This window comes from Tachypleus tridentatus, chromosome 13 (genome assembly GCF_004210375.1).
Source record: "Tachypleus tridentatus isolate NWPU-2018 chromosome 13, ASM421037v1, whole genome shotgun sequence".
NCBI classification, from domain to species: domain Eukaryota; kingdom Metazoa; phylum Arthropoda; class Merostomata; order Xiphosura; family Limulidae; genus Tachypleus; species Tachypleus tridentatus.
Genome location: NC_134837.1, coordinates 168018353 through 168036195, shown reverse-complemented (window position 1 = coordinate 168036195; position 17843 = coordinate 168018353). Strand labels below are relative to the sequence as shown.

Here is a 17843-nt window from a genome sequence, read left to right as displayed (position 1 = left end):
ACCCTCCAAGAGTTAAAAATATGTATTTAAAACATTCTAAAGAAGCAACATCTATAATAAATGAAATTATTCTATTTATCGATTTTTGATTCAATATACAAAAATGCGACTTTTACAACAAAAGAAATGCAGTTATATAATATTTGTTCTTACAAGTTGTAATGCTAAAGATGAATAATTATTTATAATAATATATATCACAATATTTCGTTACACCGCTACGTGTGTACTTAGAGCCTTCATCCATACTCGAGATTTGTTTCTGATAATCAGTGGTTCTAGGCGGAATGATTATCTTTTCCACATCATCAAGATTTCTTGCTTTATCTAGAAAGTTTGCTCACCGGTTCGTAATATCGAAAACAATGTCTTCGTCTAGCTTGTTTCTAATAGAAGAGCCGAAGTTTTCTTTCTTAAAAGAGCTAGGATTAGAAGAAAAAAATCTCGGGGTTTACAACGGCAAATGGAGTGGAAATGGAGAGGTAAACTGTTCGTATTTTTCATAATCATATTAATAGCTTTACGTTGTATATTGCCTGACCTTTACACTTGAGTAAGACCAAGAATAAGAGTAATTTTGCTAATACTACTATAATCGTTTATTATTAATATTAAAATAAAACGGAATAATGAATGAGTGTACACGCAGATGAGTTTCAGTAGTTTAAGTTACTGTAAAATAATTAACTTGTATTTAGTTACAAGGTTAAACTTCACAATGAAGTTGGATGAAACTCATTTATGATTCAGACCAAAGAGATTATTAGCCATGAACTTAATATAAAATACTGTTCTTTGTTTACCATATTTCGAGGGTACAATTATGTAACCTGTAATAGACTCGGAAAAATTACTGTTGCGTGTAACTAAGTAATACATAATTGTTTCAATCATTTGTAACAGTCACTCGTAATCCTAGGCTAACGTATAACTTTAAAGTTATAATATAGAACTTTCTACCTGTGTATTTGTGAGTAGGTACTCAAATCCTTTGCATAAATAAGAAATAATGAGGATAACAAAATAAACTATACCCCCCACTAATTTCATTTTTCAAACAAATAATGTAGATTTATCATGACCTTTTATTCTATATCTACTCTTCTACAAATATCATAAGATGAGTTTTGTTCATGTGGCTGTCTTCAGTAGTGGTGAGCAGTAAACAAAACTTTGTTCTGAATGTCCACAGGGTCAGTCCATTTGATTGAACCCATAACTGTGAAGCTATTTTGACTATAATTCCAAATTTACTAAGTGTATCTGCAGGAAATGAAACAAGTTTTTAGTAACAGTAGATTGTACAAGTCTGTTTGTACTTAAAATAATTGAATTTGTTACAAAAGTATTTATATTCAATATTTGTTTGTGAATTGTTGATATAAGTTTGACTTGGACTCTGACTAGTTGGAATAGATGGTGATGTTCATATGAATGACAGAAATATTTTTGGCCATTGCACAGTTTTCTGTTGCATTTGTATGACCTCTAGAACCCCTTAAATGCATATTTAGGTTTTTATTTCTGTATCCCTATCTGTTATAACTAGTATTTACTAAAACCTTGCTGAATGAGTAATGTAGAGTGAAATGAATATATGATAACTCTGGCTTTAAAGCATGATTACATATTAAAAGGCACTGTAAAACTTTATGTCCACAATTTAACCCACACTTTTGGACACAAGGTTAAGAGGGAAATTGATGATTTTCTAAAAAAATAACTAAAATACCCAAACATCTGGATATAACAGAGTTAGATAGCAAGTCCTATAAAACAGGGCCCGGCATGGCCTAGCGCGTAAGGCGTGCGACTCGTAATCCGAGGGTCGCGGGTTCGCACCCGCGTCGCGCTAAATATGCTCGCCCTCCCAGCCGTGGGGGTGTATAATGTTACGGTCAATCCCACTATTCGTTGGTAAAGAGTAGCCCAAGAGTTGGCGGTGGGTGGTGATGACTAGCTGCCTTCCCTCTAGTCTTACACTGCTAAATTAGGGACGGCTAGCACAGATAGCCCTCGAGTAGCTTTGTGCGAAATTTCCAAACAAACAAACAAACTATAAAACAGTTGTTGAAAAACAAGTGTAAACTACAGCAGCCACAGACACAAACTATTAACAATACCAGTACCTGAGGACAAATAAATACTGTATTAAATACACCATAAAGACCAACAGTAATACCACCAATCAGCTGTTACCATAGAATTAGTATCAAATGCTTTTAGTGTATCTGATTTAGTAAAAGAAACATTAAAATTTAAACCTAGAGTACAGGTCAAAGAAATCAAGTGATTTCCTAAGAGAAGTGTTCTTGCAAAACACCTAAATTCTAAAAATTATCTCATGCTTATGGATATCTGACATGCAAATACCTTTCGTAGTTCAAACATCAAAATACACTTACAAAAAATTCACTATTCAATAATTAGGAATGACCAACAAACATGACCAATAAAGAAATACAAGAATAATTAAATACACAAAATATCACAACAACACACTGATCAAAACTTTTCTTCACAAAACTATCACCTGTACATCTCTAATGAAAAATAGGTGTAGAATCAGAAGATAGAACAAGCAATGTCCTCTGGACTGCATCTTTGGTACAGGTATTACAAAATATAAGAATGTAGAGCTGTCAGTAACCCTATTAGGCAATGTTGTAGTTTTCAGAGGTTTTAAGTACCATCAGGACTTGTCATTCTAAACCATGATGTCTAAGATGTGACAAAAACTACAACCCTAAAGAATTTAGAAAATGAGAGCCACGCCTGTATGGTAATAATCATATTGCTGTATGCACAAGGTGAGTAAAATACACAAATATTAAATATGTTGTATTTAACAAATTTAAAACTGCTTCCAAATTTGCAGGCACATAAATGCACCTATCCGTATGTACAGAAAAACTTTCCAGATCTGAAACCAATCTTAATTCTATTGTATGTACATGCATACAAAACAAACATCAAAGCAGATGCACTTACCCGAAAGGAAAACTTTATATAGTATGTTTGATCAACATAATCTTTACACTCAGAAAAACAAATTATCCAAACAACAGTGAAGTTTGTTCAACAAATATTTTAACATCACAGTGAATTCAGATAGACTAGAAAAAAAAACAACATTAATCTATATCAAGACTCCATACAAAACAAGATAATGGGATCTTGAAAAATATTTTATTTTAATATTTATGAGAGATTATTTCACTGTAAAAAGCCAGAGGTGTAGAATATAGCATCAAAATACAACAGTAACCTTGAGTTGACTATAAAATTGGCAGCAATTGCCTGTTAGAGAAATGTTGTGGAAATATATTAGTGACTGTACAATCTTATGTATTTTGCATGCAGAGGAATACATTTTATATGTTCTGCTTTTCATATAGGTCATTTTTTTTAGATATACAGATAATTCTTTTTCTTCAGTGGTTGGTTTGAGGAAATCTTACTGAAGTTGAACTATGTGGAATCTGTGAGATCACATTCAACATTTTAATATTTGGTTGCTGGTTGGTCTCATTCTGATCTTGTGACCTTTCCCATAAGAGTTTTTGCCCTTCAATTTCTTGTCCTTTACCTGATCATACCACTACATGTTCAAAGTTTTGCCATGTTTCTTGACATTGGATTTGTTATCACCAGCAGTTCCATTGACTATGACTTTGAAAGAGATGTTATGATTCAAAGTTTTATCTATATTTTGAGTTCTTTGTTTCATAATAAAGCTTTAAAACTACTTAAATCTTCAGATGTGGCCAATGAGCAATGAAAATTCTTTGCTTTGGTTTTCTGTATTTTTGTAGTACAATGGTAGTTTAATATAAGTATATTTAGGTAATAAGTTGCTTAGTTTTGACTCATTAATTTCAAAGTTCACTGGATGAATGCAGTAGAAACAAATAGTACATATTTTCAACCTCTGACAGCTGCCATGTAACTGTTTGTTTCAGTTTTATAGCCAACGTGTAGATCCTACATACACATGTATATATATCATGTATGGAAAGAACTCATTTTACACAATAATCCAGTTGTGATTATTTTGAAATTAACTTGCAGTTGTTGTCATAATTATGTGTAACTGACTGTAGTATTGTTGGGTGATTGATCAACTATAGTACTTACAGTTGTTTTGTATCTGAAAATGTTATAGTTAGAGATACAATTAAATTATATTTAGGTATTATTATATAATTTAGTTAAATTTGATTTAAAATATTAAAAAATAACTATATGAGAAAAGGAAAAAAACTGAAATTATGAATTTAACAAAAGGAATTCTAGGTATTTTTGAAAATTAAATTATATGTATGTACTTTTTTATACTGTTTTTTAGTTTTTATTCATTTTATTGTAGATAATATAGATGATAACAGCTAGTTACTGATATGGTAAGGAAAATGAAAAAAAGTTACCCTAGAAACTTTTGATATGAATTTAGGAAGTTTTAGAGGTTATGCAAATGAAATATGAAAGGTATAAGATAAATAAACTTGTTTTTATAGTTAAAATGAAAATCACCTTGCACTTAAACTATTCACGGTTTGAGTGTAAATAACTATTAGAGTTAAATAACATATTTCTGAGTAAAAAGAATTATAATGGTGCTAGTTTTTGTATACAAGATACGATCTTTAGGAAAATCTTGCCAATTTTTGAATGGATACATTATGAAATTTCAGAGTTACCACATGTATTGTTGCATAAATAAAATTTGTAAATCAAGTACCGTAAATTACACGAAGCTGCTGTGAAAGGAATAAGAGTATTAAAAGAATTGATAGTATTAATACATGATCTTTTTTCATACTTCATAATGAAATTGGTAGGAATAAGAGACATAGAGTTTTGGCAGGGTGGTTGTCATCTTCATCTAAGACAGTTTTATTCTTCTAACAACCTCTCAGTGTTGATTCTGGTACATGGTAAGGAGACCTCCCAGGAAAGGTTCTGTTCTTTTAGTTCACCTCCTGTAAGATCTAAACATCCACCCATGTGTTTGCTGTGTGTGGCAACCCATAAAGGGGAGGAGAGGATCCTAGTGGTTGAGGGGTCCAACTCTAACACACCATTTTAGCATGGAAATCCTTTAGACGGGCAGCCTTGGGGTGGACCCCCTTGGGTCAATTGGCTGTACCACTTGGGCTAGGGTCAACCAAGTACCAGTGTTGGATGTTCTCAGCAGGTGTTGTGGACATTGTATCTGATGCTGGTATTTGGGTATAGTGCTCACGAAACCCTGGCGTTGTTGCAGTGTCCTTGTTTGACATTGAAGTGCATCCACTCGTAGGGCTCCATGGTGGATTGGGTCAGTGGGCACCAAAATTTCCCTTTTTTTATTATGGATACTCCAATTAAAAATCTTAATAAAATAGTGAAAAACAGTCTATAGGTAAATGACTACATCTTCAAGATTCTGAGCAGCAATCATCACCATCCGTACCACCTGTTGTACCTCATTTTCTTATTTTCTTATATGCACTCACTTTCAGACAAACCTTTAGGGCAAATGTCTCCCTTTTTCATTCAGAAGGGACTAGAGGAACTTGCTGGCTCTTCAAAGTCATTACAGAAGCTTCGATCTGATGACATATTGGTGGAAACATCCACATCTCAACACAGTAAACTCCTCTTGCATTCATAGGCAATTCAGGATATATCTATTAAGATTACACCTTATGCTACTTTGAATTCATCACGAGGAGTATTGTTGAGAGGGATTTGAAGAACATACCAGAGTCAGAGCTTCTTGCTGGTTTCTCCACCCAAGGAGTTTTTACAGTGAGGCATATATTTACTCGCAGAGATGGAATTATGGTGCAGACAAATGTTCTCATTCTCACATTTACGTTATCATGTCCGCCTGCTACCATCAAGGCAGGTTATCTTAATTGCAGAGTATGGCCATACATTCCAAACCCTTTCCAACGTTTCCAATGTCAACAGTGCAGTCTCTCAAAGATGTCATGTTGTGGTTCCTTGACGTGTGCCCATTGCAGTGGCAAGGACCATGATGCTTATGAGTGTGAAACCCCTCATTGCATCAATTGCAATGGCTTTCATCCATCCTACTTTTGTTTTTGCCCTAAATGGTTGGAAGTAAAAGAGGTGCAGTGTTTGAAAACAATTCATGACATTACTTATCTTAAGGCTCTAACATTGCTGTCCACCACCTCACATTAGACGTATGCTGCTGCGCTTTGTTCCTCAACTACAGTGGGAGTGCAGACAGATCTCTCTGTGCCTCCAAACAAATGAAAAGTCTTTTGACCTCTATGGTTAAAAAAGTTGATGAATCAACTTCAACACCTATCTCTGTCCCTTACATACAGTCCAACAAACCCCAAAATCCACATTCTATCCCAGGTATAGGCATTTTCTTGGATACATCTTTTTCATCCACCCCAAGATGCAATACAATCATTCGTTCATGTCCTCAGTCACTGGAATTCCCTTCCAACAGCAAAGACTTGCCCAATTGACCCAGGGCATGATCCATGGAGATCATAGATCTCCTTTGAATAAGGACAGTAAGGAAAAAAGACATGGTCGTAAACAGAAGGATTCTCCACCCAACTCACCTACACTTAAATAAAAATGGCCACTCTGATACAATGGAACTTTCAAGGTTTACATTCTAATCTGGATGACATCAAAACACTGATTGCTTCCTACCATCCTGTATGTCTTTCCTTACAGGAAACATTTCTGAAACCTGCCGATACAGGTTGATATGGTTGATCAGCATGTGCCCACCCTGTCTTTGCCACTTGACACACAATTGGAGGCTATAGTCATCCGTGTTTCCTTGGGTCATACCATCACTGTTTGTTCTCTCTACCTGTTGCCTGGAGAGATATATTATCAATCAGACTTTGATGCTCTCATTGAACAGTTGCCATCTCCTTTTTTCATCCTGGGGGACTTTAATGGACATCATCCCCTCTGGGGAAGTGCTGATATTGATAGGTGGGGTCACTCTGTAGAGCATATGCTCTCTGATCACAACTTTTCTCTTTTCAATACTGGTTCTTCTACTTATTTCCATGCAACTAGTCAGTCCTTTACTGCTATTGATCTCTCAATTTGCTCCCCTTCATTATTCTCCCATTTTTCATGGAGGGTTGGCCGTAATCCACGAGGCAGTGATCATTTTCCTATGATCTTGAGAGAGACTGGCCATGGTTGATTTCACCCAACCTGCGTGCCCCGATGGAAGTTGGATGAGGCAAACTAGCCCTCTTTCACTGATTTCGCAGAACTTGATTCTGCCATCGTCTGTAAGCCATAAATAGACGATTGTGTGGCAGCAGTAACTGACTGTATTATACAAGCAGATGCTCAATATATTCCTAAAACCTCAACACGTTTTCCACTATATCCTCGTTCATGGTGAAATCCTTCCTACCACTTGGCATGGAAGGCTGAAAAATAGGCCTGAGATACTTTCCGTAGATATCCCACACTTTCAAACCTTATCGCTTTCCAGCGGGCCCGTGCACATGCTCTGTGGGTAAGATGTCAAAGCCAGAAGGAGTCTTGGATTAAGTTCACAACCAGTATATCTTCTACCACTAGTTCCAAAGTAATATGTTACAAGATTTGAAAGATTAGTGGGCAATGTAATTCTGTCCCCCTTTTGATCTTGCTCTCTGAGGGCCAGGAAGTAGTTGATACCTGGAGCATTGCCGATACTCTGGGTAAAAGCTTTTGCTGGGTATCTAGCACTTCTGCTTCTCCTTCCACCTTCTTAGCCATCAAGACTCAGACAGAACAAATACCTCTTTCCTTTCGAGATCATTGTCTCTATGACTATAATCATCCCTTTTAGAGGTGGAACTCATACTGGCCCTACTTCAGTCTGGCAGTACATTGGTTGGACATGATGATGTACACTATGAAATGCTGTGCCATCTATCTCTTGCTGTTCTTCTGATTGTTTTTAACTGGATCTGGCAGGAGAATGTTTTTCTTGATACCTGGCACTAGGCTATTGTCCTGCCTTTCTCAAAGGCTGGGAAGGATCCCAAGATTTCTTCAAACAACCATCCAATTGCTTTGATGAGCTGTCTCTGTAAGACCTTAGAGAGGGTGGTTAATGCTCATCTTGTTTGGTTCCTCGAATCAAACAACCTCCTCTCACCCACCTGGTCTGGATTCTGAAAACAGTGCTCCACTATGGACCACCTGATTTGACTTGAAATGCCAATCAGAGAAGCCTTTCTCAAGTGATAACATCTTATGTCACTATTCTATGACCTTGAGAAGGCTTATGGTACAACGAGGACTTTTGTGAGCAAGCAATTCCAAGTTTGAGTGGGTTCGACACTTTCCCATTTTTTCCTGCAGGAAATTGGAGTCCCTCGGGGCTGTGTTTTGAGTTTCACTCTTTTCAGTATAAAGATTAATGCCATCACTGGACAACTCCCTCTTACTATTTCAAACAGCCTATATGTCAACGACTTTCACATCTCATGTCAGTCGTCGAACATGAGGTATATTGAGCAGCAGCTACAGACTGCCCTCAATCGTTTACTGAAGTGGACCACAGTAAATGGCTTTAACTTCTCTCTCTCTAAAACAGTTTGCATGCTTTTTTGCTGCCAACGGGGTATTCACCCTGATCCTGAACTCTGTATTGGTGCAGTTATGCTGCCTGTGATCCCCGAGACAAAGTTCTTGGGGCTTATCTTTGACTGTAAGCTGACCTTTATACCACACATCAAGCAGCTATGGGTCAAATGTACAAGAGCACTGAACATCCTCTGTGCCCTCTCTTCCACCACTTGGGGAGCAGATCGATGTTCTGTGCTAAAGATATATAATGCTCTTATTCGATTGAAACTTGACTATGGATCACTGGTCTCTGGCTCTGCCAGACCATTGGCCTTAAAGATGCTAGATCCTATTCATTATCAAGGACTTCAGTTTGCACAGGGTTTTTCTGCACACCCCCAGTTCAGAGCTTATACATAGAGTCTCAAGAACCCTCTTTGCACCTCCTCCGTTTGCAAGTGTCTTTACTATATGCTTCGAAACTTAATTCTTTACCAAAGCTTCCCACCTGGGGTTGTGTTTTCCTTCCTTGGTGGTCCATACTTTTTCAGAACAGACGATCTGCCATTGCTCCTTTTGGCCTTCATATCCAGGCACAATTGGATGAAATGGATCTGTCTTTAGATAACATTGCTATATCCACTGGTCAGCCCATCACACCATGGCTTCTTACAGTCTCCAATTGTGACCAATCTTTAAGTCATCTGAGAAGAGTAGATACTCCTGATTAGAAATACTGTCTGCTATTTGCTGAACATCTTTTGAACCATCCTTCCATTCCTGTTTATAGAGATGGTTCAAAATCAGGTGACTGTGTGGGCTCTGCCATGGTTTGTTGTAGTTCAGTGGTTGTATGTAGAATCCCCTCTACAGTTTCTGTGTTCACTGCTGAACTGTATGCCATTTCTCTTGCCGTGGATCACATAGAAGCTAAGCAGTACTCAAACTGCACTATTTATATCGACTTGCTTAGTTCTCTACTGGCCCTGGAATCGCTTCATGTTGGTTTACACCTTGTTCTCTACGATATTCAAAACCAACTGACCCATTTCTCTTTAACATCTACTTCTATCCTGTTTCTCTGGATATCAGGCCATGTTGGTATTTGCGGGAACAAGCTTGCCAACACACTAAGTCTATTTGCTCTGGCACTATCACAGTTGTGCCTGTCCTGTACATGGACTATGGTCCTGTATTCAAGGCTCAGCTCCATGCCAGCTGGCAGTCGACTTGGAGTGAACAACGTGAAGACAAGCTTTTCCAAATGAAACCCTATATTGGACTTTGGCCATCTTGCTTCTGTAAGGATCAGAAAGAAGTTGTTTTAATTAGATTATGCATTGGTCACAGTTTTTTAACTCATTGTTTTCTCTTATCTGGAACTGATGCATCAGTGTGTGGTTTGTGTAACACTCAAATTACAATAAGCCACATTTTACTTTCTTGTCTTCGTTATGACTCTCAACGATGACACCATTTTAAACATATTCTGTCCATAACATTAGACAGTGTTATTGGTGATAGTGACACTATCCAACTTGGTAATGTTTTTAGTTTTTTAAAGGCCATTAATGTTTTTAATGCCATTTAAGATTTTTAATTTATACTTTACATCTTTTTAATGTGGCTCTCTTTTAAAAATCACAGTTCATCTAGTTTGATTTGAAATTAGTAACTGGCTGCAACATTAAATGACTCCAAACCAAGACTGGGAAGGCCAACTTCAGGTGACTAACGCTGCCATTTGAACTACCTGTTAATCATCCTGGCAAGTTATTATTATAATTTTGCTATATGTCTTTTAAAACTTTTTTATTACTTTTCTTTTTGAAAATGGCCTTAACATCAAATAACTCAGAACCAGGACTGGAAAGGCCAACTTCAGGTGATTGACAGTGGTTTTTGTACTTACCTGTTAGTCTTCCTGGTGAGTTATGATTATTACAGTCATGCTACAAAAAGTCCTTCACAACTTGAATTACTGTAGTTTTTCTCTTAATGTTGTCAACTAGATGTAAACATTGGTTTTTATGCTATTTATGTGTTGTTGTTTTTTTAAACTTTGTTTTGTTTTACCTTAATTTCTGTTTATGAATTTTACTCAATTTACTTTTTTTAACATTTTACCGGATGTTTGACACAGATAGCCTAGCTGTTTTATGTCATTAAACACTAAATCAACCAACCAATCTTCTAACATTGTGGTTGGCCTTTGAATGTTATGGAAGCAGTAAATTTAAAGGAATTTAAGAGAAAACTTATAACTATATGAATAATAGGAGCTGTGTATGAGATCTGTTTGTTTAATAGTTTTAGTTTAGAGGGTGGGACAGCTTAGATGAATTCTTGTTGTCTCTAAATATTATATCATGTTTACAGCTAAACATAGACAAGGAAGGCTTGTACTCTTAGGGAACTCAGTGGTATAAAATTCTCACTGTTAGCAAGAGGTTCTGACTAAACTTTTTCCAGAATTACACCATTTACCAAAAGCATATAAGCCAAATATGGTATGAATACCCATATGGCATATGGCAGTGCTACTGAAAAATTGTCTTGGATTATGCATACAGTTTTTGTGCCATTACTAAACCATTAATGGTTATTTCTAGCCTAAATCCATTGTAACATGGTCTTTAAAGACTAATGATGGCCATTTGCTTGAAAAATTTGCACAAAATAAATTACACAAAGTCTTCATCTTTATGTGTCATTTTATTTTTTTATCATCATTTATCTGTAGTTATACATACACATACTGGCAGTAGACGTTACTGCAGATATCTTGAATTTCATCCTTCACAATGTATGTTTTCATTTTTACAGCAAACTATATCCATAACTAATTGGTATTTCAAAGGAAAACAAAATGTGCTACTTATGTCATAATATTCATACAAATTTTTGAAACAGTGATATCTGATACGTAACATTGAGGTATTAACATTGTCCCTGATCTCTGATTTAGATAAACTAATGAAATGTTCACACTGTGGAACCATGGCCTTTTTACTTTATTAAAATTTATAGACTTTCTAAGTCCCATAGAACCTTACATACAAATCACTCTGAATCATTCAATTGACAAGAGGAGTATGGGTTTTCTTGGTGCTAACATATGGATTGATAATGACAGTAATATATAGTCTATCTTGTTTTACAAACCAACTAGAAAACCTGTGTTTTATTTTCATTTCTTGTCACCCAAAAACTTCCAAGCAAGGTGCAATTATTTGAAAATTAAAAAGAATCATTTGCAACTCTATTAAATATTACATGATCAGTACTAAAATCAAAGTCCAATGAACATCAACCTGTTTGCATTGAACAAATTGTTAAGGGCTAGGACATGCAAATATTTGTCACGTCTCCAAGAGTAAAAATACAATTTTTAAAAGAGTAAAAAAATGAGTACTTTTATGGTATGTCTAATTGACTATCTCCAAGAGAATAACAATTATAATCAGGAAATCTCAACTGCCAATTAAAGTTTTAAAATGGCTAGGTCCAACCTTAAAAATGTGTATTTGCAGTCTAAAGGTAAATGTCTTGTTTTCAGTATTGCTTACCAATTTAAGTATAACATCGAACATCAGTGGAACCCTGCACACAAGGATAGGAGAATACATTGACTGTCTTTATAAACAACAACAATTCAGCTGCAGATAATTTTTTTATCAAATCATGGACAAATAACACTTGATGATTCTAGCATTCCCTGTACAAATCCTTACCAGTCATAAAGTGCACTAATAAAAAATTTAAGGAAGCCCTTCTCATCAAAGCTTCAACCACAGATGTATGAAGATAAATGATGCCTATAATTATCATTATTTTATTTTTTGTCTAAACTTTCATTATTTCAACCTGTAACTTGGAGCTTTTGTTCATTCAAGGGAGCAGTTAATTATTTAAACAATACACTCCTTTCAATAATAATCTTTACTACTTTAAGCAAAACTAACAATCAACCTGGTAATGAGTATAGCTAATTAAATATCCTTCTCTTACTTTCTTAAAAAAAGGATAAGATATGTAGAAATACAAATGGCTTTTTTCTATGTTAAAATATTTTTATTTGCAAGCTTATGGCCTACTTACTGGAGTTTTTATCAGGCAATAATTGTGTATGTATATGGTTAATACTTTTAAAGTTTTCTAGGAAAAGTTTAAAAATAAACTAAAGTTAGTTTTTTCTGACTAACTTAAAAATTATTTGTGGTATTTTATATTGATTACTTTTAATATAGTTTTGAATATACATTTATACTTTCTTTCATTTAGACTTTTCTTGGGCAAAATTGCCAGCTACTGAAGATGCTGTTTTCTTCTTCGTCTAAAATCCAAATGCAATCTGTAAAGGTTCTATGAATTATTAGCACTGACAGTACACTTAAAAGTTTGAGAAGTACAAAACAACTGTCATTGAACATCAATATAAAAAATGTGAATTTTTTTTTTGTCAGGTGATTCAGTCTGTGTGTCCAGCAAATAATCAGCCAATTGCTGAAGTTGTTCAAGGTAATATAAAAGATTATGATGAAACTGTACAAGCAACACAGAAAGCATGGGAGGTTTGGGCAGATCTGCCACCACCTTACCGTGGAGAGATTGTAAGGCAAATTGGTCAAGCACTGAGGCAGAAAAAAGCCCAATTGGGAAAATTAGTTTCTTTGGAGATGGGTAAGATTTTGCCTGAGGGAGAAGGTGAGGTATGTATTGGTATAACATACTGCTCATTTTATAGTTGAGTGTAATAGTCGTATTAAGTTCTTATTTTTAATTAAGTTGTGTGTGTTATTACAGAACACAAGTTGTATGCATTTTTGTGTGTTAATGTAAAAAACTTATTATTATCACACTCATGCATATGGGTGATATGAGTTTTGAAGAATATCAGTAACATAGTGTAATGAGACAACTTTAATTGCAATTAACTTTAAAACATTTTCAGTTGCATTCCAAAGTTGGTACTAGAGACAGTGGATTTATATATATATATTTATTTATTTGTGAAATATTTGTTCTTTAGAAGTTTAACCCTCAAACAGCAGGAGTGTTGTAGGTCACAACATCAATTGATGATGGCCACTTAAGGGTTACGATGTAGCACACAATTTTATTGTTTTGTTTTCATACTGCATCTTTGTCTTAGAAGATATTGGTAGCTTAATGACATTGCTTAGGAAAACAGAATTTTGATACAGTACGTACTTACCTTCCCACAAGATTAGTTCTTTGTGCTCGATGCTTCATGTTTGACTTTTTTTTTTCATGAAGTAGTTATTTTACCTTAATTCAGTTTCATTTAACCCAATTCCTATATTGTTATTTATCATTTAATTCCAGTCACTGTATTTCTTCATTTCACTTTAGTGAATCTTTTCCGTAGAATGAATTCCAAAGTCTAACGGCATGGCCTAGCGTAAGCGTAACCTTACCACATGCTTCCAGCCGTGGGGTGTATAATGTGGTCAATCCCACTATTCGTTAAAAGAGTAGCCAGAGTTGGCGGTGGGTGGTGATGACTAGCTGCCTTCCCTCTAGTCTTACACTGCTTTAGGGACGGCTAGCACAGATAGCCCTCGAGTAGCTTTGTGCGAAATTCCAAAAAAACAAACAAACAAATCCAAAGCTAACCTTACCACTTTGAGGTTTATGCCAGCAACCAGCACTTTTTTTTCTCAGACCTCAGGTGTACCCAGTGATGGATTTATCTGCCTTTACACATCAGTAGATGGAAAATTACATGGGACAAACTCTGTTCCCAGACTCCTTATGAGCCAGCTCCACAATTTTCTGATCTTTTCGACCTGAGGAGTCTCCTAGGCCTAATTCAATTTTTATGGATTTTATGTTTCAAGTTTGTGATATTCTATCCTTTTCACCAATTTATCGTTTGCCTCATTCTTCCTTATTACCTGAACAATCTTCTCACTTGTTTTTGTGTTTTTTCACCTCTCTCCTGGTAGTCAAATTCATGCTGATCATTTTGTTTTGTAGTTAAGTGAGGGGATTGCCATGACACGTTCCAGAGGACTTCTGATCAGTTTGCTCTTTCTTACCATCATGCAAACTATCCATTTTTATGTCAGTATTTGTTAAGTTCCTTGTTACTTATTTGGAGGCAGTTCCCAAATCAAATGCTTTCCCCCATGCCCAGTATTCTTGTCTATGTCTTACCAACCTTTTATGGCATCTTTCTTCCATACACCTTCTGTCTGATACTCTCCACACACAGAAATCCTGAGGGGTTTCTTGCAGATACCCTTTCCCTTCTCTCCTTCACTTTAGTCTGAATATCGACTTCAGCTCTGGCAGTATATAAATGGTTTCTTTGCTGTTGAGATCTTGCAGGTTGTGATGTTGCCATATTTGCTTAGGTCCATTTACTCTTATTATATATCAAGGATTTATGTATGACCTCATTTCTGATATTAAAATGTCTTTGATACTGTTCCTGAGTTTTTTAGCATTGGGTAGCATAGGTCAATCATCGATACACCACTATAAATATTGTAGCCCATTTTTATCAGTCAGTGCCTCATATGCTTCCAATTCTCATTTCCATGTCTTGAACTTTCCATGACTTTACCTTTCCTTCTACTTGGAGCATTTCTTATCACATTCTTCAACAGTACATCCAACCTATTGAGCAGTTGCCAACAGTACTGGTGACTATCTACTGGGTTTGGGTCTGTTGAGGGTTTGGCTGCTTAAGTTTCTTCATTGCTGTCATCCTTTTATCAATAATCAGTGAGGGCTTTAGATTCTGTGAGAAGAATTTGTTATCCAGTTTCTTTCCCTACTTCCAGTTACTCATTTCTGTCTTTCTTTCCCTCCTCAAGATCCTATGACCAGCCAGCATCTTTCAGAAGTGGCTTCGAAATTGCTTTTATAGTGAGCAACCAAATCTGTTATCCATTCCTGCTGTTTTGTTGCTTCCAGTAAAACTTGGGATTGACAGTCAGTAATAGATTTATTTTGCTTCATGCTGCTACTCAAGATCACAATAGAGTCTTTTCTCATGAGGAGATGGGCATTTTCTCCAGAGTTGTAAATGACAAAATTTGATGTCTACAACATTTTCCTATGTAAATATGTTCTATAGCTTTTGAGATGTGGTCTTCCATAACATTGCTGATCCTTTCAAGTTGTGCCCATATGAGATTCCCATAACAGGTGTTTCACAAGCAGTAGAATCTTGTTTGAGATCTTCTTTCGACACACATTTCCCTTTTTCTTTTCTGTGAGATCTTTTTTAGTGGCTAGACAAAGCACATATGTTGGTGGGTGTTCCACTTCTTCCACCCATGTCTGTAGATCTGTATATTCCTGTGGTTGTATTCTCTTAGGTTTAGGGAACATGGGTCAATTATCAGGAAACTTTAGGCCATGAGACTGCAGACTAAAGTACTTTGCATGTTAATGTTTTCAAACATTAGGCTAGCATCAGACATTGCATCATTTCCTTCCTGCCCAGCATTGTCTGGTGATGGTTCATTAGGACAATTTTATAGTGGAGACACATATCAACCACCTAGGAGACACCTGGTCTTAAAGATCAATGTGTTCTGAATGTTGGATCCATTATACTAGGCCTCAGAACATCACATTTACCTTATTGCATGTCTTGTATCAAATATTTTTAATCTGATCATGGATTGTATTTCACAACCCAACCAGGTATATCCCCAGGAGTTGGCATTATATCTCATTTTCAGTGATCTTTGCAATTAATGGGGTTCTCTCCACATGGATAACTTTGTCAGGCCTCAACAGTAAATGACATCTCTTTTGGTTACCTGTACTACATCCACAGGCTCTGTCAATAAATATCTTTATCCAGGATTGGTATTTGTCACACAAGTATCTTTATGTGTAGCCACCTATCTAATTACTTCATTTGGTGATTTCTCTCATCCACTCCACTTATTGTTGAGTCCTTTTATTGCTTTCAATTGGCCAACTCAGCTTTTATTTCAGAGGTTACAATGACTGTTGCTCTCTCCACCCCATCCCTCTTTCACTTTCTTACTTCTTTGTCAACCTTGATCATTGTCCTGCATCCCAAACTTCATGTCCCTCATTTTCATGCCTCGCTTTTAGCTGGTCCTTGGCAAAAATGATCTGGTTTTAGACAATGAATCACTTTTTTTGTTTGTTAGTTTCCTCTGTCCATCTCCCATAGATGCTTACCAATGCAAGTGGAAGGTATTCCACTGTTGGTTTATTACCAAGGTATTTCCCATTGAGAAGCCTTCCATAGCTTATGTGGTGGAATTTCTCACATGACTATTTGAATGTGGATATTCAGTCTCTTTGTTCTCTGGATATCAGACAGCTTTATTCCATACTTTTGTTTTTCTCTCCAATATCTACTATTTATCTCAGGGATTCTGTTCTGTAATGTGTGGTGCCTGACAAGGTATTCTTTAACTACAAATCTGCACTATCCATCCATGTCTTTCACTTTCCATTGTTTTGCATGCTCACTATGGAGATGGGGTGTTCTACAGTATCACTTAAATGTGAACAACCTCATGAAAGTTTGCTTCTTTAAGATGCACATTATGGACTGTACCACCCATAAATTGCATGAGTAAAGTAGAAGGGGATTGCTGCACTTCCCTGCCATGCCTAGGGTGAATAACTTGGAAGGGCTTATTTTCAAAATAAGGTTTTGTAGTCACCCATTGCTTTGTCTGCAGTGATGAGGTTCTTCCAGTCTCTCTACCACATTGTCATCATCCTTGTTTCAAGTAAAGTATGGAAGCCCATGTCACTTTCCAGTCCCAAGCTACTGGGGCGATTGACCATGGAGGCATGCTGCTGAATATGTTTCACACAAATAAAGTGAAGGGTGGTGGTGTTCTGTGGGTGTAGTTGAATATCCTTCTATTTGAAATAACCAATACCACAGAATGAGATTTTAAACTGCACTTCACCCTTTCATTTGAGAACCCTCATTCTACCATCATATTGATGTGGGTCTTTATCTTGTACTGGTCCTTTCTCCTCTTTAGTGGGGGATTATAGCTTATCTGTATTGGAAATTATAATTTTCCTGTACTGGAAATGTATATCTGATATGTACTTACCTTCAGTCACACTCCCTCCTTTTCTCTGGTGCTGAAAACTTATGCCAAACTTCAAAGTGGTGGTTTTGCAGAGGAGTGTAGAGGGAGTCACATATTTCGCATGTGCATGTCATGCTACCATTGGTTAGGGTGACACATCATAACTTGCATGAGAGACTTATTGGAATCTTGTAA

At 36.2% G+C, this 17843-nt stretch overlaps 1 protein-coding gene across 2 annotated transcripts in view; it reads left to right on the top strand.

The window, feature by feature from the left end:
* Aldh7A1 (aldehyde dehydrogenase 7 family member A1) overlaps window positions 1–17843 on the top strand; it is a 40996-nt gene continuing 23153 nt past the window's right edge. The window contains exons 1-2 of one of the 2 annotated variants that reach the window (XM_076477042.1): window positions 1–482; window positions 13035–13280. In XM_076477042.1, coding sequence (XP_076333157.1) covers window positions 288–482; window positions 13035–13280 — 441 coding nt within the window. In that variant the 5' untranslated portion in view covers window positions 1–287. The remainder of the gene's footprint in view (window positions 483–13034; window positions 13281–17843) is intronic. The other variant, XM_076477043.1, reaches the window with a different exon arrangement.